The following is a 27,899-nucleotide window of genomic DNA, read 5'->3' as shown; positions in this document are numbered from 1 at the left end:
TACTAAATAAGAAATGTGTACCAGTCTCAATTATTTTAGGTTTACAGAGTGTGGTCCCAGCTGATCTGAGAATCACATTATTTGCACTTCCGATTGGACATCTATTGTTCTGATTATTCAATTTATTCACTCTAAAAAATTAAAACTCCACCATGACCATATCTCTAGTAAATCTTACGAAATCCTGTATTTAGAATCTGACTTCATTATAATAGTAATAGAACAAACTATGCTTTTTTAAAGTTTTATTTATTGAGTGAAAAAGTAGTACTTCCACACAGTACAATTTTTAAAAGTTATGAAAGGATATACTGTTGTCTCCCTAACAATTCCATCCCCACAGCTACCCACTTCCCCTTCTCTTTCCCAGAGGTAATCATGGGTACCAGCTTCTTGTGTTATCTTTCCAGAGACAGTTTATCCATATACACTCAATACTTAGCATATGTTCTCCTTTTTATATACAAATGGTAGCACATTATACTCACTATTCTGCACTTTGCTTTTTCCACCAAATAATGTACGTTGGAGAGCATCCCACATCACTTCATAAGTGGTGTCCAAGTTCTCTTTATATATTTTATTGATTTTTTTCTACCTAGGAGTTTGCTGAATCAACATACCAGCATTTCAGGAACCAGAGTCCTGGTGTTGTCATATCTACAGCTTCCAACCTTTTGTTTTCACAACAGTGCATCGGTGAATACCTCTGTGTCTTCATCATTTTGTACTAGTATATGCATGAGTATATACATTCCTAGAAGTGGGATTGCTGGAAAAGCCATGTACATTTGTGGTTTTGGTTACTTTGGAATCATTCCTCTTTAAATAAGAGTTTTTTCCTGGACATGGTGTTTACTGGAGGTTCATGTGGAAAAAGAAACCTGGGCCACATTTCAGGCAGATCAGAGGTTCTCTTGCAACTGGGATTTTTTTCCATTTGATAGTTCTTTCAGACTTGGCTTCTCTGGAGTCAGTAAATAGGGGAAGCTGTAGGGTTCGTCACAAGAAACACTACCTTCGCTTGCCCCAGCCCCCACCAATTGCTCCTCTGATTAGTACAGACTAGCTTCTGCTAAGTATGACTTGTCTGAGCAATTCCTTGTCAAGGCCCCTGCCTATCTCTCCTCAGATGCCAAATGGAAACATCCGACCTCCCACCTACCCATGCTCTGGGTTACTCCTGTTATGCTTGTATATGAACCTCTGCTAAGTGTCCTTACCAGTACTGTCTCACATCTGCATCCTTGAGCATCCTCTGTCCTCAGAGACCTCCCACATCTGCCCGTGGCAACCCTCTCATTGGGGTTTTAGCTATCTCCTAATTTTGTCAGATACAGAGATTACACTTCTGTTTCTTTGCCTCCCTGTAGCTTTTGGGTAAAGACTGAGATGAAAAAAAAAAAAAGGCTGACTTTATCCCTATATTTAAACCAGAAGTCAGAACATACTTAAAAATAACGTTAACTAACAAACCGTTTCTTCAGGGAACATAACAGACACTACTGATTTATTTTCTAATGTGTAATGAGCTTTGACTTCCGGCTGTGGCCTTTCCCATGGACTTTCTTTTCTATATGTGTTCTCTGATGTACAATAAGGTTTGATTTTTGGGTAAAGGCTTTCCCACATTCTGTACACTTATAGGGTTTCTCTCCAGTGTGAGTTCTTTGGTGTACAGTGAATGTTGATTTTTCTCTAAAGGCTTTGCCACACTCAGTGCATGCATAGGGTTTCTCTCCTGTGTGTGTTCGCTGATGTATTATGAGCTGTGACTTCTGGCTAAAAGCTTTCCAACATACAGGACATTCATAGGGTTTCTCTCCTGTGTGAATTCTCTGATGTATAATAAGCTTTGACTTTTCTCTGAAGGCTTTGCCACATTCATTACACTTATAGGGTTTTTCTTCTGTATGAGTTCTTTGATGTATAATGAGATATGATTTCTGAGAAAATGCTTTTTCACATTCATTACATTCATATGGCTTCTCTCCTGTATGACCTCTCTGGTGTAGCATGAGATAGGATTTCTGGGAGAATGCTTTCTCACATTCATTACATTCAAAGGGTTTCTCTCCTGAATGGGTTCTTTGATGTACGCCAAGGTTTGACTTCTGGGTGAAGGTTTTCCCACACACATCACATTCATAAGGTTTCTCTCCTGTATGAGTTCTCTGATGCACAATGAGAGTTGACTTCTCATTGAAAGACTTCCCACATTCAGTACATTTATGAGGTTTCTCTCCCGTATGAGTTCTTTGATGTATAATAAGAGTTGACTTATCACTGAAAGTTTTCTTACACTCATTACATTCATGGGGTTTCTTTCCTGTATGGGTACTATGGTGTATAATTAGATCAAGCTTCTGTATGAAAGATTCCCCACATTTAGTGCATTCATAAGTTTTCTCTCCTGTGTGGGTTTTCTGGTGGACAATGAGATTTGACTTTTGAGTGAAGGCTTTTCCACATTCATTACATTCATAGGGTTTCTCTCCTGTATGAGTCCTATAATGTATGATGACAGTTGACTTTTCTCTGAAGGCTTTTCCACATTCTGGACACTCAAAGGGTCGCTCTCCTGTATGAGTTCTCAGGTGTATGATGAGCTGAGATTTTTGACTAAAGGCTTTTCCACATTCAGTACATCCAAAGGGTTTCTCTCCCGTATGAGTTCTCCAATGCACAATGAGGTGTGACTTCTTGCTGAAGGTTTTCCTACATGCACTACACTCAAAGGGTTTCTCTCCATTTTTAATTCTCTGATGTAGACTAAGACCTTTCTTTCGTCTGAGGGTCTTCCCACACTCTTTATATCCATAAGTTTTCACTCCAGGAGTTGTTTTCTCATATTCAGTATGGAATAATAATTTTGTACTTCCATTATCATGTCTCTTTCCTACAAAGCTTCTACTAAATAAGTCTAAATTATCTAACATATTATTTCCAAATGACTCATGTTTATGGGGTCTTTGTATTGAAGCAACAAGGTTTGTACTCATATAAAGTGTGTTTCCAAATTCAGTATAGTCATGGTCACTCTTGTTGGTAATTGTTTTCTTGTCAGGGAACCCAACTTGCATCAACAAACGTTTATCTTCATCATCCTGGTTCTGCCTCTCAATTTTTTCATCAACTTGGCAGGTTTCTTCTAGAAAGAAATAGAATAAACCATTTTTTATACTTTGATATTATAGAATGGGCCTTCTTTATAAATTCCCTGCCATATGAAAGCTGATACTGTTATCTCATTTTATCAGAGTTCCTGTAGAGAGCAACTTGACCATCAAATCCTGTTCTTTTACTAAACTCCCACCTAATAGCTTTTTTGTTACTGAGAACAATCTTGCCTTGACACCTAAGTCTTTATCACTACATTTACATCATCTCTTATTTCCATCCATTTTGTTGACCTTATCACCCTTGATCTTCATTTACCATATGAACTCTTAACTCTACCTGATTTACACTATTTTAAAAAATCCCAAATTCATTATTAGAAAATGAAAGATTTAGAATTAGCCTTACAAAAGCAAAGAAAAACCTGAAAATCATTGCCCAATCTAGATTCACCTTTGTATCTATCTAAGCTTGCATTCAGTTCTTCAACATTACCGTCTACTCATATCTATACTATTTCTACTAAAAGCTATCCCTATTATTAACTCCAAACCCTTCCTCATGTTCCATCACCCACAAAGCTTAATCCTCTATACTTTTCTATAGTCAGAATCTAGATAACTTCCAAGAAGTTCAGTCTTTTCAAAACTTATCTCTATAACTAATTTTTATTAACTTCTAAAGTAGTTGCTCATCTGTATGTACCACTCAGACAGTTGAAATTGCAAAGCCTTGTCTTTAATATACCATATTTCATCAGTCACAAGTTGAATATCATTCCACATTTTAACATTTCTGAATCCAGAATCACCTTACAATCAATGACATGTCAAAAATTAATTGGTGGTAATTTTTCTTTCATAGTGATATGTCTTAAAATCCAATGGTATCTTGAAGTCAATAAAATATGGTAAATACTTTTTATACATATACTTAATTTTTGTCATTTTTGAAGTTTTTCCTAAAATTTTATATGAAAAATTTCAAACATACAGAGAGGTTGAAAGAAGAGTATCAATAACTAAACTACTCATATAACCACTTAAATTTAATAAGGATAACATTTATAATAATAATGCTGAATTTTAAAATGAATCATGCAGCAGTGGTTTCTCTTCCTATGACATCCTTTCTTTGGATTGCAAAGCACTAGTTCTTAACTAGGAGTCAACATTAGAATCACAGAAAAAGCTTTTACAAAATACATCTGATGGGACCCAAGTTCCACCAAGTATCTACTAAATAGGACATCCTTACAAGGTAAGAAGAAGCATAGCACATGTGGCCAGGGTCATGGGCTCTCTAGCCCAGGATCAAAGCCTGCCTTAGCCTTTCACCTTCTTTTTGAACTTAGGCAAGTTATCTATTTGTGTCTTACTTTCCTACCTGGAAAACATGAATTATTAACAGTGCCCACCCAAATGTTTATTGATATAATTAAATTACTTAGTATACATAGCACATAAAAAGTGCTTTCAAATGTTTACTAGAACAATGAATATACTACTACTACAACTACTACTATTACTATTATTAAGAGCCACTATATTACTATTGAAAAAAAGGAATATCTTAATGTATTTCACATGTTCTTGAATATCAAGTGAAAACACAGTTAATTAAACTGTGCAGAGTAGGCTAACATTTTTCTGAAGAAGGAAAAATACATGAATACATATTTATATAGGGCCCTGTAAAAAACAATGGAAAGATACACTTTCAAATTTTAATAAATGGTTACATCTGATGCTAGTGTTAACCTATAGGGAGAAGGAAAGAAGAAAGTGGGATGGAGAATGGAAAGAAGCTGGACTTCTTAGAAAATACCTGTTCTCTAGATTTGACTTTGGAACCAAACAAATACTAGTGTTAAAAAGAAACAACAGATCCAAAATGGAGTCACTTGTAGTAAGCCCACCAAGGCTTAATAATTGCAGTCTCAGTCTCTCCCAGGACTGGAATTTTAAAAACCACTCTAGAATTTCCTAATCAACACTAATGAGGTAATCTGCCTAGTAAGATCCCCTCCCTTCCCTTCAGCCTTAAGGAAAAGTGACCTGACTGTGCCTGAAATAATACACTCTTTTAAACCTTGTCCCACTCTCCTTCTCTATAAAAACCTATACCATGATGTACAACTCCTTGAAGCTCCTTTCTATTTGCTAGATGGAATGCTCTCTGTTTCACAACTTGTTTAATACTATCAATTACATCTTCAAAGTTACTCGCTTGAATTTTTTTCCTTAACATTTGCTAATTTTATATAATCAGACAACAAAATTCAATAGAAAAGGATTTCCTAATATCCTCTCATCTATATTTCCTAACGACCATGCTGAAAAATCTTGATTCTCAATGGCACCAACATGATTACTTCAACTGATTCAAACCTCTATACACATTCAGGAGTCTCAGAATAACACTAACAATATTACTGTAAAAAATAAGTGGAGCCACTTTAAAATGGAGTTGGAGCTGCTATCCTAGAGGAACTGCCTTACACATTACTACTCAAACCTTTGGATGTTAAAAACGGGGCAAAAAACCACACCTTTGGATTGGGCCTAAGGCAACACTGTATTTCAAACAACTGCTTGCAAAGATAATAAAAAAAGCAGATATTATAACTATGGAACTGATAACTACCAAACTACTGGACTGAAAATTAAAAACATTGTTTAGAAATAGCATCACTATGTTAGTTTATCTACACCTATAGAAATTACTTCTTTCTACTGATATAATTGTTTCCCTTCCCTCTTTCATTACTACCCCTTGTCTTTGTCTCCTAATCAGAACACTATTTGGGTTTCTGCTTGAATCAATGCTTCCCGAATAACTATTCTTCTTTTTAAGAACTTTAAAATTTATTTTTCCATTACAGTTTACATTCAATATTATTTTGTATTAGTTTCAGATGTAGAGGCTAATGGTTAGACAATCATGTACTTTACAAAGTGTTCCCTTCCATATTTCCAGTACCCACCTGGCACCATACATAGTTATTCCAATATTATTGATTATATTCCCTATACCAGTGATGGCGAACCTATGACACACGTGTCAGCACTGACACGCGTAGCCATTTCTGATGACACGCAGCCGCTGAGGCGGCCGCATGCCGAGGATGAAACATTTGCGAAATAATGTTTTTTCCTCAAAGTGACACACTACCCGAGTTATGCTCAGTTTTTTGGCGAAGTTTGATGCACCAAGCTCAAAAGGTTGCCCATCACTGCCCTATACTGTACTTTACATCCCCATGACTATTTTGTAACTACCAATTTGTACTGAATAGCTATTTTTTTTTACCTCAAATAAATGCTGTTGCCTCTCACTTTGGCCTTTTATTTTTAGGTTAACACTATCACTAGATGTAATATTAATAAATTTAAAATGTTTAAGTCCAGAATTTGATTAAAAATATTTTTACATAGTTCCTAAAGGTTTAGAAACCATTCCCTAACATCTAAATTGTGGTCTCACAACATTTACCATGAAAAAAAAAAGGAAGCTTCACAGGAGAAGTGTCTGATTTCAGGTCAGAGGAAGGAAATATATAAAATGATCCTGGAACATCTTGTAAAATCAGAAAGCAAGGAATCTACCAAAGACTCAGAAGCCAACTTGAAGGAGTTTCCATTGGCCAGTTAATTAGTGGAGGTGGGGTAAGGGAAAGTTCTTTACAGAAGAGTGCCAACATACAAATATAGAAGGAATGATAGAAAAGTCATCATTTTTCAACTATCTCAGTAATAATTGATTTAGGCAAGAATCATCAGGGAATTCCAAAACCACTGAATAAAAATTTTTTGAGGAACAGGATATTTACACAGTTTGGCAGTTCCACAAAAGTTAAACACACAGTTATCACACTGTTCAACAACCCCACTCCTATGTATGTACTCTAAAGAAATGAAAACATATATCACCACCAAAACTTCTACATTAATGTTCATAGAACCATTAAAGTGGAAACAACCTAAATGTCCCAACAAATGAAAAACAAAATGTGGTATATCCATATCCATATAATGGAATATCATTCTGCCATAAATGAAGTAGACACATGCTACAATATGGATGGACAACCCCTGAAAACATGCCAAGAAGTGAAAGAAACCAGACATAAAAGGCCATATTTTATATGGTTCTATTTATATGAAATGTCCAGAATAGGCAAAACCATAGACAGAAAGTAGATTAGTAGTTGCCAGAGGATGGGCAGAGAATGGAGAGTGACTAATAAGAGATAGGGGTTTCTTTTTGGGGTGATTATAATGTTCTAAAAATGATGGTTGCAGCTCTGGCCCATGAAGCTCAATTGGTTGGGTGTTATCCCGTACACCAAAAGGTTGCTAGTTCGATTCCAGGTTAGGGTACATGCCTGGGTTTCCAGTGGGGATGTGCAGGAGTTGGTCTCTCTCTCTTTCTCTCTCTCTCTTTCTCTCTCTCTCTCCTCTCTCTCTCTCATCAAAAAAAAAAAATAAAATAAAAATAAAAGTGATGGTTGCAGAGCTCTGTGAATGTACTAAAAAGTTACTGAATTTGTGTACCTCAGAGTGAATTTTATGGTATGTGAATTATATCTCAATAAAGTTCTTTTTAAAAAGAGATAATCAAGCCCTAGATGGTTTGGCTCAATGGATAGAGTTCTGGCCTGAGGACTAAAGGGTCCTGGGTTCAATTCTGGTCAAGGGCACATGCCCAGGTTGCAGGCTCATTCCCCGGAGGGGGGGGGGGCGTTATACAGCAGGCAACTTATCCATGATTCTCTCTCATCATGGATGCTTCTATCTCTCCCTCTTCCTTCCTCTCTGAAATCAATAAAAATATTTTTAAAAGAGATAATCTAGATGTTTTACAAGACCAGTGCTCTAACCCCTGAGCTATAGGGCCGATAATCTAGATGTTTTAGGAGAATAAATCTGATAGGAATATCTAAGCTTAATGGAATCATATAATTCAATCTGAAATTGCAGCACTAGCCTAGGCCTGTGACTAATGTGGGCCTATCTTTAGATAAGACAGTGAGAAACGAGAATGGTAGAAGTGCAGAGCAGGAGATTGGCATATACAAGACACTTATATATGGGGAAAGGAGCTGTACAGAAACTTGTGGGTGAGCACCAACTTAAGGAGAGTGGTCTGGTGGGTGTGGGACAGAGGAGTGATATCAGTCTTGTCTGTGGTGTTCATATCCCTGTCCTCAAACAACAACCAAGGGCCACAACCTTTCCCCAGATATCCCTGAAAGCCCTTTCAGAGGTCCTCAGCCCTGACTGACAAGCTGGACCTCCTGTCCCCATAGCCTGGGTCAATCCCACTTACCTGGAAAGCTCCAAATTGGGATTTTTCCTTCTGCAAGGCATGGCTCTTCTACCTCCAAATTGAGGATGAGATCTGGTTTAGTAGCCTGCTGTCCTGCTAATGAGAAATGACAACAACACCTCCTTGGTCTTCAGAGCCTCTGAGAAAGAGGAAGGTGAAGTTTGGGGCAGCACAAGGGACCTATCGCTTGACACAATGGTTATGTTAAATCATTTCACCTGGGTTTTGAGTTCACAAATACCTTGTCAGGAGAGCAAAGAGAGAAAAAGGTACTCTGATCCCTGGGATTCAGTGTCAAACTCTTCAAACAGTTCAGAGACTTTGCAAGTTCCCAACATTGAGAAAATAAATACCCTTTATTAGACACAATAATCATAAACGAAGCATCAGACTGTCAAATTACAGCGGGAAGGTTAGGGAGAGGTGGGGGAGATAAGAGATCAACCGAAGGACTTGTATGCATGCATATAAGCATAACCAATGGATGCAAAACACTGGGGGGTGAGGGCATGTATGGGGGTGGGGTGGGGCAATGGTAACATATGTACACATATACCTTAATAAAAAAATTAAAAAATTTAAAAAAAATCATAAACGGCAAAATTACCCAAGGAAGTCATTCTTACCCACAGAGACCAGGTTGCTGTAGGTCTCCAGCATCACCTCCCTGTACAGGATCCTCTGTGGAGAATTCAGATACTGCCACTCCTCCTGAGTGAAATCCACAGCCACATCCTCAAATGTCAGGAGTCCCTGTAATTGCACATTCATTTTATTCTGAAATGCTGATCACTGGGTGATAAGGATAGAATTTAGGGAAACTTCTGTTTGGGTTCCCAGTTCATGATGATGACTTAATACAGGATGCCTACTTCATATCAAGTTAGTGACCTACTTTGCGGGAAAATCACAAATCAGTAGAAAAAACTATTCCATTAACTAATAGATCATGTAATACAATGTGGTATTAGCACAAGGCTAGACAAATAGTCCAGTAGAACTAAAAAGATAATGCAAATATGTATGGACACCTGAGTTATGACAGAGTTGGCCTGTAAAACAGTGGGAAGAGAGGATGATCTTTTCAAATAAATGTGGATGGGTTACTGGATATCTATATGAGGGGAAAAGACATTTAACCCCTAACAGTCACCATACACAAAAATCAATTACAGGTAAATTGTAAATGTAATGTGAAAGGCAACACAATAACATGTCTAGAAAATAATATAGGAAAATGTTTTCACAGTCTTGGGATAGGGAAAGAATTCTAAAAGAAGGCATGAAAAGCCCTATTCTTAAAGAAAAACAGTTATAAACGTTATAAGATTAAAAGTACAACAGTAAAAAAGGAAGCTATAGATGGGGAAATTACCTGCAACATTCACAAGTGATAAAGGGATCTTATCTGGAACATAACTTCTACAAATAAGTAAGAATCATACAAACAACACAAAAAGAGACAAGAGATGTGAATAGGCACTTCACTAAAAAGAAAAACCAAATGGCCTATGAACATGAGAAAATGTACTTGACCTCATTAGAACTCAGGCAACCCATGAGCACTCAGGTAAATGAAAATTTAGGCTACAATGAGACACCACTATGCACCCTCCAGAAAGGTTACAATTAAGCAGACTAAAATACCATAATATTGTTTTGATATGGGAACTTTCACACACTGTTAGTAGGAATGTAAACTGGTATAATTGCTTGGGGCAACAGTTAGCCATTATTTACTCAAGGTAACGATTTGCATATACTGTGATCCAGTGATTCTACTCAAAGGTACATACCTTAGAGAAAATCATGCACATGTGCTCTAGAAAACAAGTACAGAGATGTTCACTGCAGCACTATTTCTAATATTTAATTGAGGAGAAAATAAAAATGTCCCTCAACAATACAATAGGTAAACTTTGGCCTAGTCTTTCAGTGAAATACTGTATGGTAATGGAAATAATGAATTACAACTGTATATCCAACATAGATAAATCTCACAGATATACTGCTGAGTAAAAGAATTCAGACACAAAATAGTATATACTGCATGATTCTATCCTATATAATAAAAGCCTACTATGCTAAGCGTTAGACCGTTCAACCAGTCACTATGACGTGCACTGACCACCAGGGGGCAGACACTCCAACCAGTAGGTTAGCTTGCTGCTGGGGACCGGCCAATCAGGACTGGGCAAGACGGGCCGGACACACCCTGGAGCCCTCCCACGGTCCCTCCCTGGCTGGTCAACCTCCTGTGGTCTCTCCCCGGCCCCAATCATGCACCAGTGGGGTCCCTTGGCCTGGCCTGTGCCCTTTCACAATCAGTTTATATACAGTAAGAGAACAGGTAAGGCCAATCCGTGATGTAGAACTCAGGAGAGTGATTACCTTTGGGAGTGGTATTGATTGGGAGAGGGCATAAGTGGGGATTCGGAAGTCCTAATTATGTTTTAATCTTGACCAATGGGGTGGTTACACAGTGTGTTCACTTTACGATAATCCATCAAGCTGGAGACTTATAAACTATACTTCATGTATGTTATAATTAAACTAGAGGCCCAATGCATGAAATTCGTGCAAGGGGCTAGGTCCTCACAGCACTAGCAGCTTGCCTCGGCCCTCGCAGCCCCGGCTTTGTCCAGAAGGTCGTCTGGAAGGTTGTTTGGCTGTTCGGTCTAATTAGCATATTGCGCTTTTATTATTATAGATGTATTTTATTTCTTCATACTTAAAAAATATTTCCAACAAAATTATAAAGGCAATTGAACAGAAAATGAGAGTTCCCACTTCAACCAGTGGTATTGGAACAATTGGATATCCATATGAAAAAAAATATAATTCACCATTTAAGTAGACCTAAGGAGAAAATTTGTATGATTAACAGAATTAACATAAGAAATGCTGATACAAAAATATTGAAACAGAATTCAATACCCAATCCTGATTTAAGATTACAATTGATGGTAATTTCCTTAAAATAACCAAAGGTAAACAGACAGACAGCTAGATAAATGAGGAAGGGAGAGTAGGAGGGAGGGAGGGTGAGAGGGAGGAATGGAAGGAAGGAAGAACGGAAGGATGTTTGGCATGGGAGTCTTGGGTCACCATGGATAGTATAATAATGTGATTTGGGGGGCGGGGCTTTGGGTCACTCCCTGAGGGGCTGGAGATGGAGAGCAGCCACGTGGACAATCATATCTATAAAATGAAACCCTAACAAAGTCTCTGGACACCAAGGCTCATGTGAGCATCCTTGGTTGGCAGAACTCCCTGGGTACTATCACAGATCAACGCCAACAAAGTCACACATCCCAACTTCATGGAGAGAGAAAAATGGAAGCCCCATATTTCGTCATTTCTTGAACCCTGCCCTATGCACTTCTTCCCTTGGTGGATTCCGATCTGTGTCCTCTCCCTGTAAGAAGCCATAACCACGAGTATAACGGCTTTCAGTGAGTTCTATGAGCCCTTTCAATAAATTATCAAACCTAAGGGTGCTGTTGGGACCCCAAGCTTGTAGGTAGTGTCAGAAGTGAGAGTGGTCTCTTACGGGGACTGTTTCCTCCAACTTCAGATTTGTCAAACTCTTCAAAGACAGAATGACACAAAGATGTAGTTATCCCTAAGTTAATATATAAATTTAATGTGACCCAAATTTAGTAAAACAAGCTCTTTAATGGTACTAACAAGGTAATACTAAAAGTCATATAAGAAAGACATGTGCACAAGTAGCTAGAAAAACAGTGGAAAATAAAGACTATGATAGTCCTCCCTCACAAAGTAACTAGAGGATACCTTGATGTATGCATTCTCTCAAAGCACAGGGTAACAGACCCACATTGTAATAAATAGTAACAGGACAACTGGACAGCCAGTTGGAAAGGATAAATTAGATCCACACCTCATACCATCTATAATAATAAAAGCATAATATGCTAATTAGACTGGACAGCCAAATGACCTTCTGGATGACCTTCCAGATGAAGCCAGGGCTCGAGGGCCAAGGCAAGCTGCTGCAGCTGTGAGGGCCAAGCCCCTTGCGTGAATTTTGTGCATCAGGCCTCTAGGCCTATATAATAAAAGCATAATATGCAAATCGACCAGGCAGCGGAATCACCAGTTGGGGGGCAGGGCCAGTGAGCAGGCGGAGCCAGTCCAGCCAAGGCGCATGCCAGCGGGCAGAGGGAGGGAACCGCAATGGGGGAGCGGCGACCAGCAGCAGCATAAGGGCAATGGGGGGGGGGAGGGGGCGGGCAGCACCATCCCCTGATAGCCCATCCAGTCACCTCCCACAGAGGGAGGCCAGGCAGCAGCGGTGGGGTGATGGGGGCAGTGCTGTCCCCTGATCGGCTGGCCCGGTCGCCTCCTGCAGAGGGACATATCCTGAGAACTCCCGGACTGTGAGAGGATGCAGGCCAGGCTGAGGGATGCCCCCTAATGCATGAATTTTCATGCACCGGGCCTCTAGTACATAGTAATAAACACCAAATGGATCAGGGGACTAAATGTAAAATATTTAAGCCCTACAAAGTATTATAAGAAAGCCTGCGTGAATGCCTGGATAACCTGAATAAAAGGAAAGACTTTCTAACTGTAAGTAAAGGTACAGATGCAATAAAAGATTTATAAACAAAACCATGAAAGTATAAAAACTCTTTTTCAAGTCTAAACACATAAATCCAAAGACAAATGACAAACTAGGGGGAAAATCATTGCAACATGTATCACAGATAAAGATTAATATCCTTAATATATAAAGCACTCTTAAAAACCAAAGGGGGGGGGGACAAATACCTGATAGAAAATTAGAAAAAAGAGACAATTGACAAAAAAGATCTAAAAATGGCTCTTAAATATATGAAGTTATTTTCACCTCACTCATAGTAAGAATAATACCAAGTCTAACTATAGAGAGATATCATTTCTTACCTAGCAGATTGAAAAAAATGTAAAAGCCTGACAACATACTCTATTAGTGCAACCATGTAGAAACAGGCTCTATCATACAATGCTAGTGGGAGTGTAAACAGTACAACCTCTACAGGAGGGAATTTGGCAATATCTAACAAAACTACAATTGTATTTACCATTTGATCCAGCAATGTCACTTGTAGGAATTTAAATAGAAGATATATTTAAACAAAAAGGAAACAACATATTTCATTGCAGCATTATTCTTAATTGCAAAATACTGAAAACAATAAAAATTCTCACATACACGGGAGAATGGTTAAACAAACTGATACATCCACTAACACAGGGATAGGGAATGTCCAGCCCACAGGCCACATAAGGCCCGAGAAATCCTTTGGTCTGGCCCTGCCAAAGCATTATGGGTGAGTTAATTAAATGTCTGACCAAATACAGCAGGCTAATTTTTAAGTTGATAATTTTGTATGGCCCTTGAATGATGTTATAATTATCCAAATGGCCCTTGGCAGGAAAAAGCTTCCCCACCCCTGATCTAAATAAATAGGGAGACATACTGTGTTCATGGATTGGAAGCCACAATTGACAATAAAGATATCAATTTTCCCCAAACTGATCTACAAGTTTAAATCAATTCATGTCAAAACCCTAGCAAGGTAATTTTTAGATATATAACAAGATTATTCTAAAGTTTTTATAGAAAGACAAAGGCAAAGGAACAAGAATAGCTGAACAATTCTGAAAAAAAATTGGATCAAGTTAGAGAAATCATACTATTTGATTTTAAGACTGTACGGTACTATGTAGATATATAGATTGATATAACAGAATATAGTCCAGAAATAGGCCCCATTAATATGGCCAATTGATATTTGACAAACTGTAAAAGCAATTCAATAGAGAAAAACAGTCCTTTAAACAATCAAGGTTAGAACAAATGGGAATTCATATCCAAAAAAATGAACCTTGACCTAATCCTCACACCTTATATAAAAATTAATGCAAAATAGATCACAGGTCTAAATGTAAAATGTAAAACTACAGAACTTATAGAATATGAAAAATATTCATGACCTAGGGTTCAGCAAACAGTTCTTAGACATGATGCCAAAATTATAGCCATAAAGGAAATAACTTATAAATTGGACATTTTCAAAATTAAAAATTCTTGCTCTGTGAAAAACAGTTAACAGAATGAAAACACAAGCCACACACTTGAAGAAAATATTTACAAACCATGTATCTAACAAATCACTTGTACACAGAATATATAAACACTCAAAACTGAAAAAGGTGAAGGGAATTGCAACTACAGATTGATAGTTACAAAATAGTTATAGGGATGTAAAGTACAGCATAGGAAATATAGTCAATAATACTGTAGTAACTATTTCTGGTGCCAGTTAGTACTGGAAATATCAGGGGAACAGTCTGTAAAGTATCTGATAGTCTAACCACTATGTTGTATACCTGAAACAAATCCTATCTAATAAAGAGGGAATATGCAAATTGACCATCACACCATCACAAAGATGGTGGCACCCACAGGGGAGGCAGGGTTTCTGTAACACAAGATGGTTGCACCCACAGCAAGGTGGGGTTTCCATAACACAAGATGGCTGCGCCCACAGCGGAGGCAGAGTTCCTGTAACGAGTCTTAATGAGCAATCAGCAGGGACTTGAGGCTGTGTGGTGCTGGGCCAGGGCAGGGGACCTGAGCCTGTGCACCCCCGCCTGGTGGGGCTTTACAGGGGACCTGAGGCCGTGCCCCCTGCCCCGGTGCCAGGCTGGGGGACCTCAGGCCGTGCCACCCACCCAGCAGGGCTTGACAGGGGCCGTGAGGCTGGGCCCCCCACCTGGCGGGGCTTGACAGGGGACCTGAGGCCATGCCCCCTGCCCGATGGGGCTTGACAGGGGTTGGGCCAGCAGGGTCTGGATCTCACCCAATTGGGTGGGGCCGGCTGGGTCTGGGTCTTGCATGATTTTGAGGTGCTGCAGGTGGGTGAGGACTTGACTCTAGGTCCCACAGTGCACCCCAGACTCTGACAGGAGGAAGGTTTTCATATACACTTTACTAATTTTCTTTCATATCTGACACTTCTATTATAGAGAAAGGGCAAGTAGCAATATTAAAATATTTCCTCTAATTAATCCCAGTTTAATGTGCACTAATTTCATGCACTGGGCCACTAGTATAAAATAATATTGATTGTAAACTGTAATAGAAAATTTTTAAAAGTTAAAAAAAAGAACTGAATAGTGAGAAGACAACCCAATTTAAAAATAGGCAGAAAACGTGACTGAGCAGACAATTCACCAAAGAGAATACACAAAAAGTAAGCATATGTAAAAAGATATTCAACATCAGCTATTGGGGAAGTGCAAATTAAAACCATGATAAGATACCATTATACAACTAGAATGAATGACATTAAAAATACTGACAATACCAAGTGCTGGCAAAAATGTGAAGCAATTAGAATTCTTACACAATGCTGGTGAAAATGAAAAGTGATTCAACCATTCTGGAAAACAATTTGGCAGATTCTTAAAAAGTTAAACAGCCCTAGCTGGTTTGGCTTAGTGGATAGACTCAATCCCCAGTAGGGGGCATGCAGGAGGCAGCTGATCAATGATTCTCTCTCATCATTGATGTTTCTATCTCTCTCTCCCTCTCCCTTCCTCTGAAATCCATTTTTTTTTAAAAAGTTAAACATATCCATACCATATGACCCAGCAATCTGATAGTTACTGTAGAGAAATGAAAACAGGTGTTCACACAAAAACTTGTTATGAATGTTTAAAGCAGCTCTACTAATAATTGCCAAAACTGGGAATAATTCAAATGTCTTTCAACAGGAGAACAGATCAATAAGCTGTGGTACAGCCAAAACAGGTTTGGATAAGTTGATAGAGCATCGGCCTGCAGACTGAAGGGTCCCAGGTTCAATTCTGGTCAAGGGCATGTACCTTGGTTGCGGGCACATCCCCTGTGGGGGGTGTGCAGGAGGTGGCTGATTGATGTTTCTCTCTATCCCTCTCCCTTCCTCTCTGTAAAAAATCAATAAAATATATATATTTTTAAAAAGCTTTAATAAGCTGTGGTACATCTATAGTGTAGAATACCACTCAGCAATAAAAAGGAAAGAACTACTGACACACTCACAACATGGCTGAATCTCCAGGGAATTATACTAAGTGGGGAAAAATCCAATTTCAAAAGGTCACATACCATATGATTCAACTTATATCATTTCTTGAAATGACAAAATTCTAGAAATAGAGATCAGTAATTGCTAGTCTAGGAATGGTATAAAGAGGTGGGTGTGGCTATAAAAGGGCAACACAAGGGATCCTTGCATTGATAGAATTGTGTCTTTACCATATCAATATCAATCTCCTGGTTGTGACATTGTATTATAGTTTTGTGAGATGTTAATATTGGGAGAAACTGCATAAAGGATACACAGCATTTATTATTTTTACAATTGCATGTCAATCATTTATCTCAAAATACAGTTTAAGGTTTTTTTAAGTTTATATACCATATGATTCCATTTACATGACATTCTTAAAAAGATAAAATATAGTAACACAGAACAGATCTGTGGTTGCCTGAGGTTACAGGTGGGGTAGCATGAGACAGTTTTTTGGTATGATGAAACTATTCTATACCCTAAAAATTAGTTACACAAATTTATAAATGTGTTAACATTTATTGGACTGGACAACAACAAAATCAATTTTACTGTACACTAAATTAAAAATAAACATTTTTATTGAATTTACTGGAGTTACATTGGTTAATAAAATTACATGTTTCCCCTAAAGACTCCATCAAAAAATTATTAGACTTAATAAATGAATTCGGCAATGTAGCAGGATACAAAATTAATGCCAAGAAATCTATGGCATTTCTATACACCAAAAGTGAACTTACAGAAAGAGAGACTAAAAAAACAATCCTATTTAACATCGCACCAAAAAAATTAAGATACCTAGGAATAAACTTAACTAAGGAGGTAAAAGACCTATACACGGAAAACTACAGGACACCGAAAAAAGAGACAGAGGAAGACATAAACAGAACATACCATGTTCATGGATTGGTAGAATCAACATCATTAAAATGTCCATACTACCCAAAGCAATCTATAGATTCAATGCAATCCCCATTAAAATGCCAATAGCATACTTCAAAGACCTAGAACAAACTCTCCAAAAATTCATCTGGAATAAAAAAAGACCCGGAATAGCTGCAGCAATCCTGAGAAAGAAAAACAAAGTAGGTGGGGTCTCAATACCAGATTTCAAGCTGTATTACAAAGCCACTGTTCTCAAAACTGCCTGGTACTAGCACAAGAACAGACATACAGATCAATGGAATAGAATAGAGAACCCAGAAATCAACCCAAACCACTATGCTCAATTAATATTTGACAAAGGAGGCATGAACATGCAATGGAGTCAAGACAGTCTCTTCAAGAAATGGGGTTGGGAAAATTGGACAGATACCTGCAAAAAAATGAAACTAGACCACCAACTTACACCATACACAAAAATAAACTCAAAATGGATACAGGACTTAAACATAAGACGGGAAACCATAAAAATACTAGAGGAATCCACAGGCAGCGAAATCTCAGACATATGCCAAAGCAATATCTTCACCAATACTGCTCCTAGGGCAATGGAGGCTAGGGAGAGGGTAGACAAGTAGGACTACATCTGAATAGAGAGCTTTTGCACAGCAAAGGAAACCATCAACAAAACAACAAGAAGGTCCACTGCATGGGAGAACATATTTGCAAATGTTATCACTGATAAGGGTTTAATCTCCAACATTTATAGGGAACTCATACAACTTAACAAAAGGAAGATAAACAACCCAATAAAAAAATGGGCAATGGACCTAAATAGATACTTTTCAAAAGAAGTCAGAAGGAAGGCCAAGAGACATATGAAAACATGCTCGAAGTCATTAATTATCCGAGAGATGCAAATTAAAACGACAATGCGGTACCATCTCACACCTGTCAGAATGGCTATCATCAACAAATCAACAAACGACAAGTGCTGGCGAGGATGCGGAGAAAAAGGAACCCTCGTTCACTGCTGGTGGGAATACAGACTGGTGCAGCCACTGTGGAGAACAGTATGGAGTTTCCTCAAAAAACTAAAAATGGAACTCCCATTTGACCCAGTGATCCCGCTTCTAAGAATATATCCCAAGAAACCAGAAACACCAATCAGAAAGTATATATGCACCCCTATGTTCATAGTAGCACAATTTACAATAGCTAAGATTTGGAAACAGCCTAAGTGTCCACCCACAGAAGAGTGGATTAGAAAACTGTGGTACATCTACACAATGGAATACTACGCTGTGGTAAAAAAAGAAGGAATTCTTACCATTTGCAACAGCATGGATGGAACTGGAGAGAATTATGCTAAGTGAAATAAGCCAGTCAGAGAAAGATAAATATCACATGATCTCACTCATTTATGGAATATAATGAACAACATAAACTGATGAACAAATACAGATCCAGAGACAGACAAGCATTGATCAGACTGTCAAACCTCAGAGGGAAGGTGGGGGAGGGTTGGGGTAAGGGGAAGAGAGCAACCAAAGGACTTGTATGCATGCATATAGGCCTAACCAATGACACAGACGCCAGGGGGGTGAGGGAATGAGTGGGGGGGTTGGGGGGCAATGGGGAGAGAAGGACACATATGTAATACCTTAATAAAAAAATAAAATGGTAAAATAAATACTGTATTTTCCAGCATATAAGACGACTTTTTAACCCAGGAAAATCTTCTATATGCCCAGTCATCTTATATGCCGGAAAATACGGTAAATAAATAAAATTTTATATTTCAAGTGTACAATTCTATAATACATCATCTGTATATTGGAGTGTGTGTTCACCACCCAAAGTCAAGTCTCCTTCCATCTCCATTTATCACATCTTACCCCCTTCTACTTCCCCCATTCCTCTTCCGCTCTGGTAATCACCATACTGTTGTCTGTGTCTATGAGTATTTGGTTATTTTGGGAGTTGTTTTGCTTAATCCCTTCAACTTTTTCTCCCATCCCCCAATCTCTCTCCCCCTCTGACAGCTGTCAGTCTGTTCACTGTATCCATGAGTGTTTCTATTTTGTTTGTTTAAAAAATAAATTAAAGTGAAAGGGAAAAGTGAAATGCAAAAAGACACCTATGGGTGTCTATAGGACTTTGTCTCTTAGCCAAATGAGAATCAAAATTCCAACTGAGAAAATTACTTCAGGAAAAAATTTGAAAGACAAGCAGTTCCCTAAGATATTTCATTTCCAAATTACATTTTGACATTAGGTCTCCACCTCACTGAGGAATGCTATAAGAAATATCTGTAGGAACCAGGGACTGCATTTTTCACCAGGCTATGGTAGAAGACAATTCCACCTTCCACAGGAAGACCCAGCAAAGAAACATCTTGAAAGGCAATTGAAGAACCTTTTCTTTCCTGAGGACTTGGTGTGCTCTCCTTATTATAAGCAAGGTGAACCAGGTTCCTGGTTGTATTTCCTTCCCTCTGGCTGCCAGAGGCTCAAAGAGCAATTTGCTACTCAGCATTAGTATCTGTTACACCCTAAGTCATCCACATGTCTACATGGGCCTTGCTGCTGATGCTCATTTTCCCTGATCCTAATGCTTATTTACAAATAATTTCCTACTTTATGTCAGAGATTCCTACATAGCTCAACACATCTATGATAAACAGAGGAAGGAACACACAAGTCTTACCTGGGCTTCCGCCATTTCCTGCTCTTCTTGGGAAAAGGCAGATGTGTGAGCTGGAAGAGTGGAGAAGAGTAGAGCATATGAGAGACTACACCAGGCTTCCAGTGCCCAGAATTACCTGCCTAGAAATCCCCTCACACCAGACAGACATGAGGCTGCTCTGTGGAAGTTTGGGCAACCATGTGGTTTTACAAACCACCTGTGTATTCTTGCTTCTTTTCCTTCCTCATATTAATATTTAACACAAAAGGTTTTTTCTACGAATACTTATGTACTGACCCAGAAATTGTATTTCTAGGTATTTTCCTTAATGAAATAATGTATCATAATTTCTCTGTAAGTACCTTCATCTCAGCATTGACTTTAACAATGCCGAATTTAAACTATCTTATATGACCCATAATATGGAATTGATAAGAAAATACAAGAGATGAAATGCTATGTAGCTATTAAAAATAATGTTGTATGGAACTGTACATTTATTATCTGTGTACTTTTTATTGAGGTAACATTGGTTAATTACATCATATAAGTTTCAGGTGTGCAACATTATAATTTGACAACTGTATATAATACATAGCGTTCACCCATCTGTGTACTTTTCTGTACATATATCTAAATTAAGTTTTTTAAATGTTATAGAATAAATATTTAAGGTGAATCACAGTAAACTTCTAAATAAGAAAAAGTAGGTTATAAAACTGCAGGAACTCATTTTAAAACTGTACGTTAAATGTTTTAAAATGCATACTCCTGCAGGGCTGCTGTGGCTCAGTGACTGAACATCAACCTATGAACCAGGAGGTCATGGTTTGATTCCCGGTCAGGGCACATGCCCAGGTTGCGGGTTCAATCCACAGTGGGGGGCATGCAGAAGGCAGCTGATCAATGATTCTCTCTCATCATTGATGTTTCTGTCTCCCTCTCCCTTCCTCTCTGAAATCGACAAAAATATTTATTTTAAATGCATACTGCTTAATACACACTAAAAAATGCCCAAGAATGGGCACTTAAACGTAGGGGCATAAAATGAGTTCCTTTTGATTTTTTTCTTCTATTTTCTAATTAATCTAGAAGTTAAATGTGTTACTTAAAAAATACATTAAATAAATAAATGTTACTTATCTGTTAACCGCCAAGAAAACAACTTTTTAAAACATTACCCCATGACATTAGCCCATTCCCCCGCCCCCGCCCCCCCCCCCCCCCCCCCCGCAGACCCTGCAGCCTCAGGCCTCGTCCACCCCACGCCAAGCCCCAGGCTCTGAGCGGACCCTTAGGCAGGTGAGTCCTCTCAGGTGCCTTCTTCCTTCTCCTCACCTCACTGGGGCCGTCTTGCCCAAGAGCCAGAAGGAAGCCTTCGGGTGCAGAGTCACTTCAGCTGGAACATTGGCACCAGGCCCCTACCTCTGGGCTTGGGCAAGGGGACAGGGACAGAGGGAGAAACTGAGCACGCCTCAGGAGGGGCCTGAGGGGTGCTATGAACCCCTAGCGCAGGTCACTGTGCTGGAAAATGTGTAAAAGTCAACGTTTAATAAGCCCCATTCAACCCTGACTAGCCCCATAACTTTGCCCACCAAAGACCCTCATTCACTGACCTCTCGGTCCTCTACCATTCACCCCACAACCCCCTACATCAAAGACCCCCACAAACACCCCTTTTTACTCGTCCTCCAGAACTCCCCATCACTGAGCCCATCACCCCTAAGCACTCGCCCCCTCTATCTCTGTCTTTCTCTCTCGCGACAACATTTTTCTGTTCGCTGCAGAGGAGACTGTTACAAGAACTAGCCCCAAGCAACACTTCCGCCTCGGAACTAACTCGGGGTCCCCAGCCTACAGGGCTGCAGAGCAGTGTATGTGTGTGTGCGCGCGCGCACGCTCAGTCTGAGCTGGCGCCTGAGTCCGCCAATAGTCAACAAGCGGCCCCTCCCGCCGTCCAAAGCAAGCGCGCAGGCGCAGAGGGAAGATGGCCACGCTGTGACATCACTCCAAGAAGATGGCCACGCCCACTGCGTCTCCACCCCAGGAGGGTGGCCGCTTTGAGCAGGTGTTTACTTTGTTCTGCGGAGGTCGCCATTCCTAATACCTCCAAGAGCAATCTTCTTATGGCAGAGAGATGAAGTGCCCAATTAACGAAAGCTCTAGCAGGCAGATTTTTGGAGTCTTGTACTTTGGAGGGCAGCATCAGGTTTGCAGGAGTCGTAGAACAGTAAGACAGATGGGAAGCAGAATGGCATGGAGTGCACAAAGTCTATGAGGTATGAAAATGCCGTTGGCCCCATCCAGTGGCTAGGGCTGGGAGTTGACAGTCAAGCGTTTAAAGGCAAACCAGAAACTGAAGAATAAATAAAGGGAGACGTAGGACACACACACACACACACACACACACACACACACACACACACACACACGGAGAAGAAACTCTTAAGGTTGGTGGGGGTTGATGTGCAGTGATTGCCAGCTCCAGAAATGTTCCTAAGCCAGTGATACAGCCCCTCAGCAACTGTCCTAGGGCTCACAGTGCACATCCACAAGCTATGTGAGGCCAACTTTTCTGCTGCAGACCTAAGATCCCCTCCACCCACATTCTATGTCCTGGACATCCTCTACCATCAATCCCTACAGGCCAGGCGAGACCTCTTCATACAGTGGCCTAAACAGCAGGTAGCTAGGTGAAGTGGTGTGGAAAGCTGACAGCTGGTCCTAGCATAGAGTCTGCACATGTGACACTCCCACCCAAAGGCCCTCTACCTCGCTGATGAGTCATCACTACAGTTGCTCTTAAGATACATTTTATCAAAACCATGAAAGTGTTGTCAATTATGAGCAGTCATTTTGGACCATGAGGGAGAAGATGAGTTTGATGGAACAACAGCACAGAGGAGACAGTTCTCTAGTGACCTTGGAGCTGCCATGCTTGCCCTAAACTACCTCCAAGTGAAGAATCCCTTTCCAACTTCTGGAAGTCACTAGTATTTGTGGAGGTGTTGATATGTGCAGTCAAACTGAATCAGACTTTTCTGTCTTGGTTGGTGTATCAGTAAATGGGAGATACATCATACTGGGTGGGTGATGAATGATACTGATGAATAAAAGACAAATTGGGAATAAATTTGGAGAGACAAAGGTCTATGGAATGGCGGTGAATGAGCAGCAGAGTGGAGTGGATATAACAGGGCCCATAGTGAGGAAGTAACTATGTATTAGACTGTGCCTTAATCTAAATTATGGATGAGACTGAGTAAATGATGAGAAAATGAGACACATTTTAAGTGACAGAGTTCAAATAGGAGAAAACTGTGAGTGAATGGGGTAATGAAAGGTAGTAAATGTGAATGGAGTTGATAATGCATTAAAGTTTATATGAATACTAAGAATTACAGTGTGAATGAATGATGATTTATGAGGCACAGTATGAGTAAAGAAAAGTGAATGGAGGCAATGTGGGGCATAGAGGGAAGAATGGGGTGCACAAGGAGCAGAATAAGATGAATCCATGGTAGGATGTGAAGACATGAACCAGGTTGATTTTGAGTGGGGATACTATGAGGGGAAGGAGAGTGACAAAAAGTGAATGAGAAGCAGGCTAGGATTAGATAGTGGCAATGCAGGGCAGTTTTCCAGGGATGTCCAGAGATCCCAGTCTGAATCAGCCCAGATGGATGAGATGAAGTGTGTGCATGAATGGAGATAATGTTGAGCAGGGTGAGAGGGGATGTAAGTAAAGATCAGAGGAAGGTGAGTAACTGGATGTTGTGAGGCAAAGGAAGAGGGGATGAAGGTCCATTCACATGGCCCAAAGTGAATAAGGTGGGGGAAATTGGGCCCAATGTAAACAAAAAGTGGTGAATTCAAGGCAGAGTGTGACTGAATTGGGGACACTGTAGGGCAGAGTGGGAGCAACTTGAATCAGGAGTAAATGGGAGTGATGGGTGGAAATAGGGGTTACACTGGGAGTGAATTTGAATTTGTATGAATGAGATAATGAAAGGCTGAGTGAGAGTAAATGGAGGAAATTAAGAGAAAATTGAGAAATAATGGAGGTGACCAAGCATAGAGTAATTATACATAGGTAACTTGAGTTAGTGTTTAGGAGTAATATGAGGCACAGGTCCATGAAATAGGGGTTACTAGTATATGGGGATATCATTAGAGAGAACAGAGGTGAAGATGGGGCAGAGAGAGAATAAGGGAGAAAATGAGGTCCAGAATCAATGAACAAAGTTGAAGGATGGGCCATGTGAGAGAGAATGGGAGTTGTCTGATACAGGGTCAGGAAGTGGAGGTAAAAGTAGGAAAGAGTGAATGGAGGTGAAGAAGGAATATGATGTGAGAGAATTTGGTTAATGATAAGTAGAGGGTTAGGGAATTGCATAATATGAGGTCCGGTGTGCCCTAGCTGGTTTTTCTCAGTGGATAGAGAGTCGGCTGGCAGACTGAAGGGTCCAGGGTTCAATTCCAGTCAAAGGTACATACCTCGGTTGCAGGTTAAATTCCTAGCCCTGGTCAGGGCATGTGCAGGAGGCGACCAATCAGTGTGTCTCTGTCACATCAATGTTTCTCTCTGTCCCTCCCTGTCCCTTCCACTCTCTAAAAAAATAAATGGAAAAATATCCTCAGGTGAGGATTAACCAAAAATAAAAATAAAAAATGAGGCCCAGTGTGAATGAATGAATGGATGAGAGGCAATGTAAGTGAATGGGGAATAAAAGGTAGAATGAGAATGGAGGTGAAAAAGCAGTGGTGTGTATACATGTAATACGTAACATAAAATAAATATGTAACATGGGGCAGAGTGTGATCAAATGGTGGTAACATGAGGGCATATTCCAGTAAATTAGGGTGGAACAGGTTCTGAGAATGAGTAAATGGAGGTAATGGGGGCAGAGAGTGAGGGTGTGATGGTCATATTTTACAAACAATTATGAATCTGAGGTGCTTGTAGACACAGTGTAGGTAATAGAGCTTACTACTTAGCAGAATTGGGGGAGGGATGGAGTTGATGAGGGGCAGAGTGAGTGGAAAAGGAGGTAAGCAAGTGCTAGAGAATGATTAACAGTATATTGGGACAGTGATAAGAAATATAAGGAAATGTGGGCCCAATGTGATTCCTGTCTGTCCTTTGTGTGTCTCCAGCCCCCCTCTCTCTGTATCTCTTTCTGACATCTCAGTTCTTTGTTTTCGTCACCTTCCACCTCTATGTATACATCAGTATATATTTTTTCCGTGTGTGTGTGTGTGTGTATGTAACAGAGTTGTCAATGAGGAAAATGGTGAGATGCCCAACCCTTTGGCTTCTGTGTTCCAGAATCTATCATTTAGGTCTTTGCTCATAGAGCCCAGAGTTCCAGAATGTCCTAGTTCTGAACACTGCATAGTGAGTCTGGAGCAAGGAGTCTGCTAGGAAGGCTTGTGGGACTCATAATGAAAGCCTGGGGCACTGTGGTAGTGACCCTGACCATGCTGATTGTTGCCACTGTGGATGCCAAGATCTATGAACGCTGTGACCTGGCAATGAAGCTGGAGAAGGCAGGCCTCAATGGCTTCCAAGGCTACAGCATTGGAGACTGTGAGACCTCAGTTGCCCCATGCCCCACCCACACCCCAAACCTCCCACCACATTGAGATACAGGCCCTCCTTGCCATTTATCGCCTCTCCAGGCCAGCGGATGATCCTCTTGGTCACCCCCTGACTGACTGTGATGACTAGTTTAACTAATTCTATCATTATCATCATTGCCCTCACAACCATCACTCTCATTTCTACCATCAACACCATCACTACCATCAATATCATCACTACTATTACCATCATGAATACCATCACCACTGCCATCACTGACATCTCAACAAAATCACCAACATCAACACCACCACCAAACTAAGATCATCACTCCCACAACTAAGATGACAACCATACTTGTCCCCACCCCCCTCCTCCTAACCTCTTCTGTTCCCAGAACCCATGCTTACCTGCTACCTTCCCTATCCCTGCCTCAGGGCTGTGCCTGGCACATTATGTGAGTGGCTTTGACACCTCAGTCGTGGACCACAATCTTGATGGCAGCAATCAATATGGCATTTTCCAGCTGAACTCCGCCTGGTGGTGTGACAATGGTGTTACACCCACCAAGAACCTTTGTCACATGGAGTGTCATGGTGAGGCAGCAATGGGGATACCCTGAAGCCCTACCTGGCCCTACACACAGAGGGCAAGGTTATCTAAGGCATAATCTCCAATAACAAGCAGAAAAACGATAGGGAAAGAATCAGAGTTGCTTAGGCTGTTAGAGACACCACCCTGTATCCTTACCCATACTGCACTGAAATGAGGTTGAACAGGACTACCCAACATGGAGATTGAGGTCAGGAGGACTCAGAGCTCCCAAACCTCACCCAGAATGGAAGCTTCAGTTTTCTGGGACTCAGGAAATGGGAAACTTAGCTCCACATGGAATTGAGGCGATTGTCCTGATTTGGGGTTGAGATTGTTCAGCCTCTGAGGGAGAAGCAGATATCTGGCTGTAGGAACAGACAGAAGGTACCACGGTGCAGAAAGGAGAGAACTTTCCAGACGAGATGTGGTGTTGTTGAGGACAAAATTCAATAACAGAATTTGTTCCAGGTTGTCCAAAATGGTGCTTGAGGTTGTCCAAGATAGATAAAAATGGAGACTGAGGTTATTTGGGAGCAGTTTGAGGTTGTCCAAGCCCTGCCACAGTGACCAAAGAGGTCACTTAGGTTAGCCAGATTGGAGGTTGAGGTTGTCCAGGATTGGTCAAGATAGAGGTTGACGTTGTCCAGGACTGGTCAAGATAGAGGTTGAGGTTGTCTAGGACAAGAGAACATGAATATTAATGTTTTTCATTACTAGGACCAGGCACCTTGGTGGTTGAGGTTGAACAGGATTACCCAACATAGAAATTGAGGTCATTTATATCATAACCAGTCAAAATGAGAGTTGAGGTTATCTAGGACCTGACAACATATTGTTTAAAGTCACCAGGACTGATCAGCCTTTCAGTTGAGTAGATTTCCAATCAGCCAACATGGTGGTTGATGTGACGTCAGACCAGCTACCATTGCAGTTGAGATCATTCATAACCCCATAAAATGACAGTTGAAGTCATTCAGCACTGGCCAACTTGGAGGTTAAGGTTGTCCAGGACCAACTGATATGGTGGTTGAGGTTATTCATAACCAGACAACATGGTAGTTGAGGTAACCATCTGACAAGTAAATAAAGGTTATCCAGAATAAGCTAATGTTAGTGCTGATGTTATTCAGGCTTCAAGGAACACAGAACCCCTGGGTCCTACATACACTGTCACTCTGTCCCCAATGCATCAGATCATTATATCCCTCTATTTCCCTTAGACCTTCTCAACCGCCATATTCTGGATGACATCATGTGTGCCAAGAAGGTTGTGTCCTCACGGGACGGTATGAATGCCTGGTAAGTTTATGGGAATGACTTGGACCCTGGGCAGCCAAGTGGCACTACCACGCCATCAGCCTGTCCACTTCATCCTTCCTCCCTTTTTCCATTTCTCAGGGGTGTTTGGACCCAGCACTGTCATGGCCATGATTTATCTGAGTGGCTCAAGGGGTGTGATATGCATGCAAAACCGAACACAAAGAGAATGACTTCATGATTCATTCCCAGAGACAGAGATTTTCTTTCGTTTGTGGATTTAATAAAGGATGGTACTTGTAAACAATGCA

At 40.2% G+C, this 27,899-nt stretch overlaps 2 protein-coding genes across 3 annotated transcripts; one reads left to right on the top strand and one right to left on the bottom strand.

The window, feature by feature from the left end:
- Positions 1-315: 315 nt before the first annotated feature.
- On the bottom strand, positions 316-21,950 carry LOC307096281 (uncharacterized protein). Of its 2 annotated transcripts, none has more exons than XM_079765858.1 (5): positions 21,492-21,950; positions 20,175-20,224; positions 9,078-9,204; positions 8,452-8,547; positions 316-3,151 (listed from the first exon to the last, which is right to left on the bottom strand). In XM_079765858.1, exons 2-5 carry the CDS (start codon positions 20,187-20,189, stop codon positions 1,518-1,520), a joined length of 1,872 nt encoding a protein of 623 aa, XP_079621984.1. In that variant the 5' UTR covers positions 20,190-20,224; positions 21,492-21,950; the 3' UTR covers positions 316-1,517. The 2 variants fall into 2 exon arrangements, with proteins under 2 accessions (XP_079621984.1, XP_079621985.1); XM_079765859.1 differs by having other exon boundaries at positions 8,452-8,544.
- Positions 21,951-25,598: 3,648 nt separating this feature from the next.
- Positions 25,599-27,829, top strand: LOC307095459 (sperm acrosome-associated protein 5-like; the record flags this gene model as incomplete). Its single annotated transcript, XM_079764645.1, has 4 exons — positions 25,599-25,743; positions 26,175-26,333; positions 27,552-27,630; positions 27,730-27,829. The coding sequence occupies 4 exons, from the start codon at positions 25,599-25,601 to the stop codon at positions 27,827-27,829; spliced, it is 483 nt and encodes a 160-aa protein (XP_079620771.1).
- Positions 27,830-27,899: the final 70 nt, after the last annotated feature.

Source organism: Cnephaeus nilssonii (assembly GCF_951640355.1).
Source record: "Cnephaeus nilssonii genome assembly, chromosome: X".
NCBI lineage: Eukaryota > Metazoa > Chordata > Mammalia > Chiroptera > Vespertilionidae > Cnephaeus > Cnephaeus nilssonii.
The sequence above is the reverse complement of the archived record's forward strand: the minus strand, read 5'-3'. Positions and strand labels throughout refer to the sequence as shown.

Bases quoted from the DNA above. Each gene is read 5' to 3' on its own strand.
- LOC307096281 (XM_079765858.1), bottom strand. The intron at 8,548-9,077 runs GTAAGAATGACT...ATTTCTCATTAG, and splicing joins CAGCAACCTGGTCTCTGTGG to CAGGACAGCAGGCTACTAAA. The intron at 3,152-8,451 runs GTAAGTGGGATT...ATTTCTTTCTAG, and splicing joins CCCAATTTGGAGCTTTCCAG to AAGAAACCTGCCAAGTTGAT.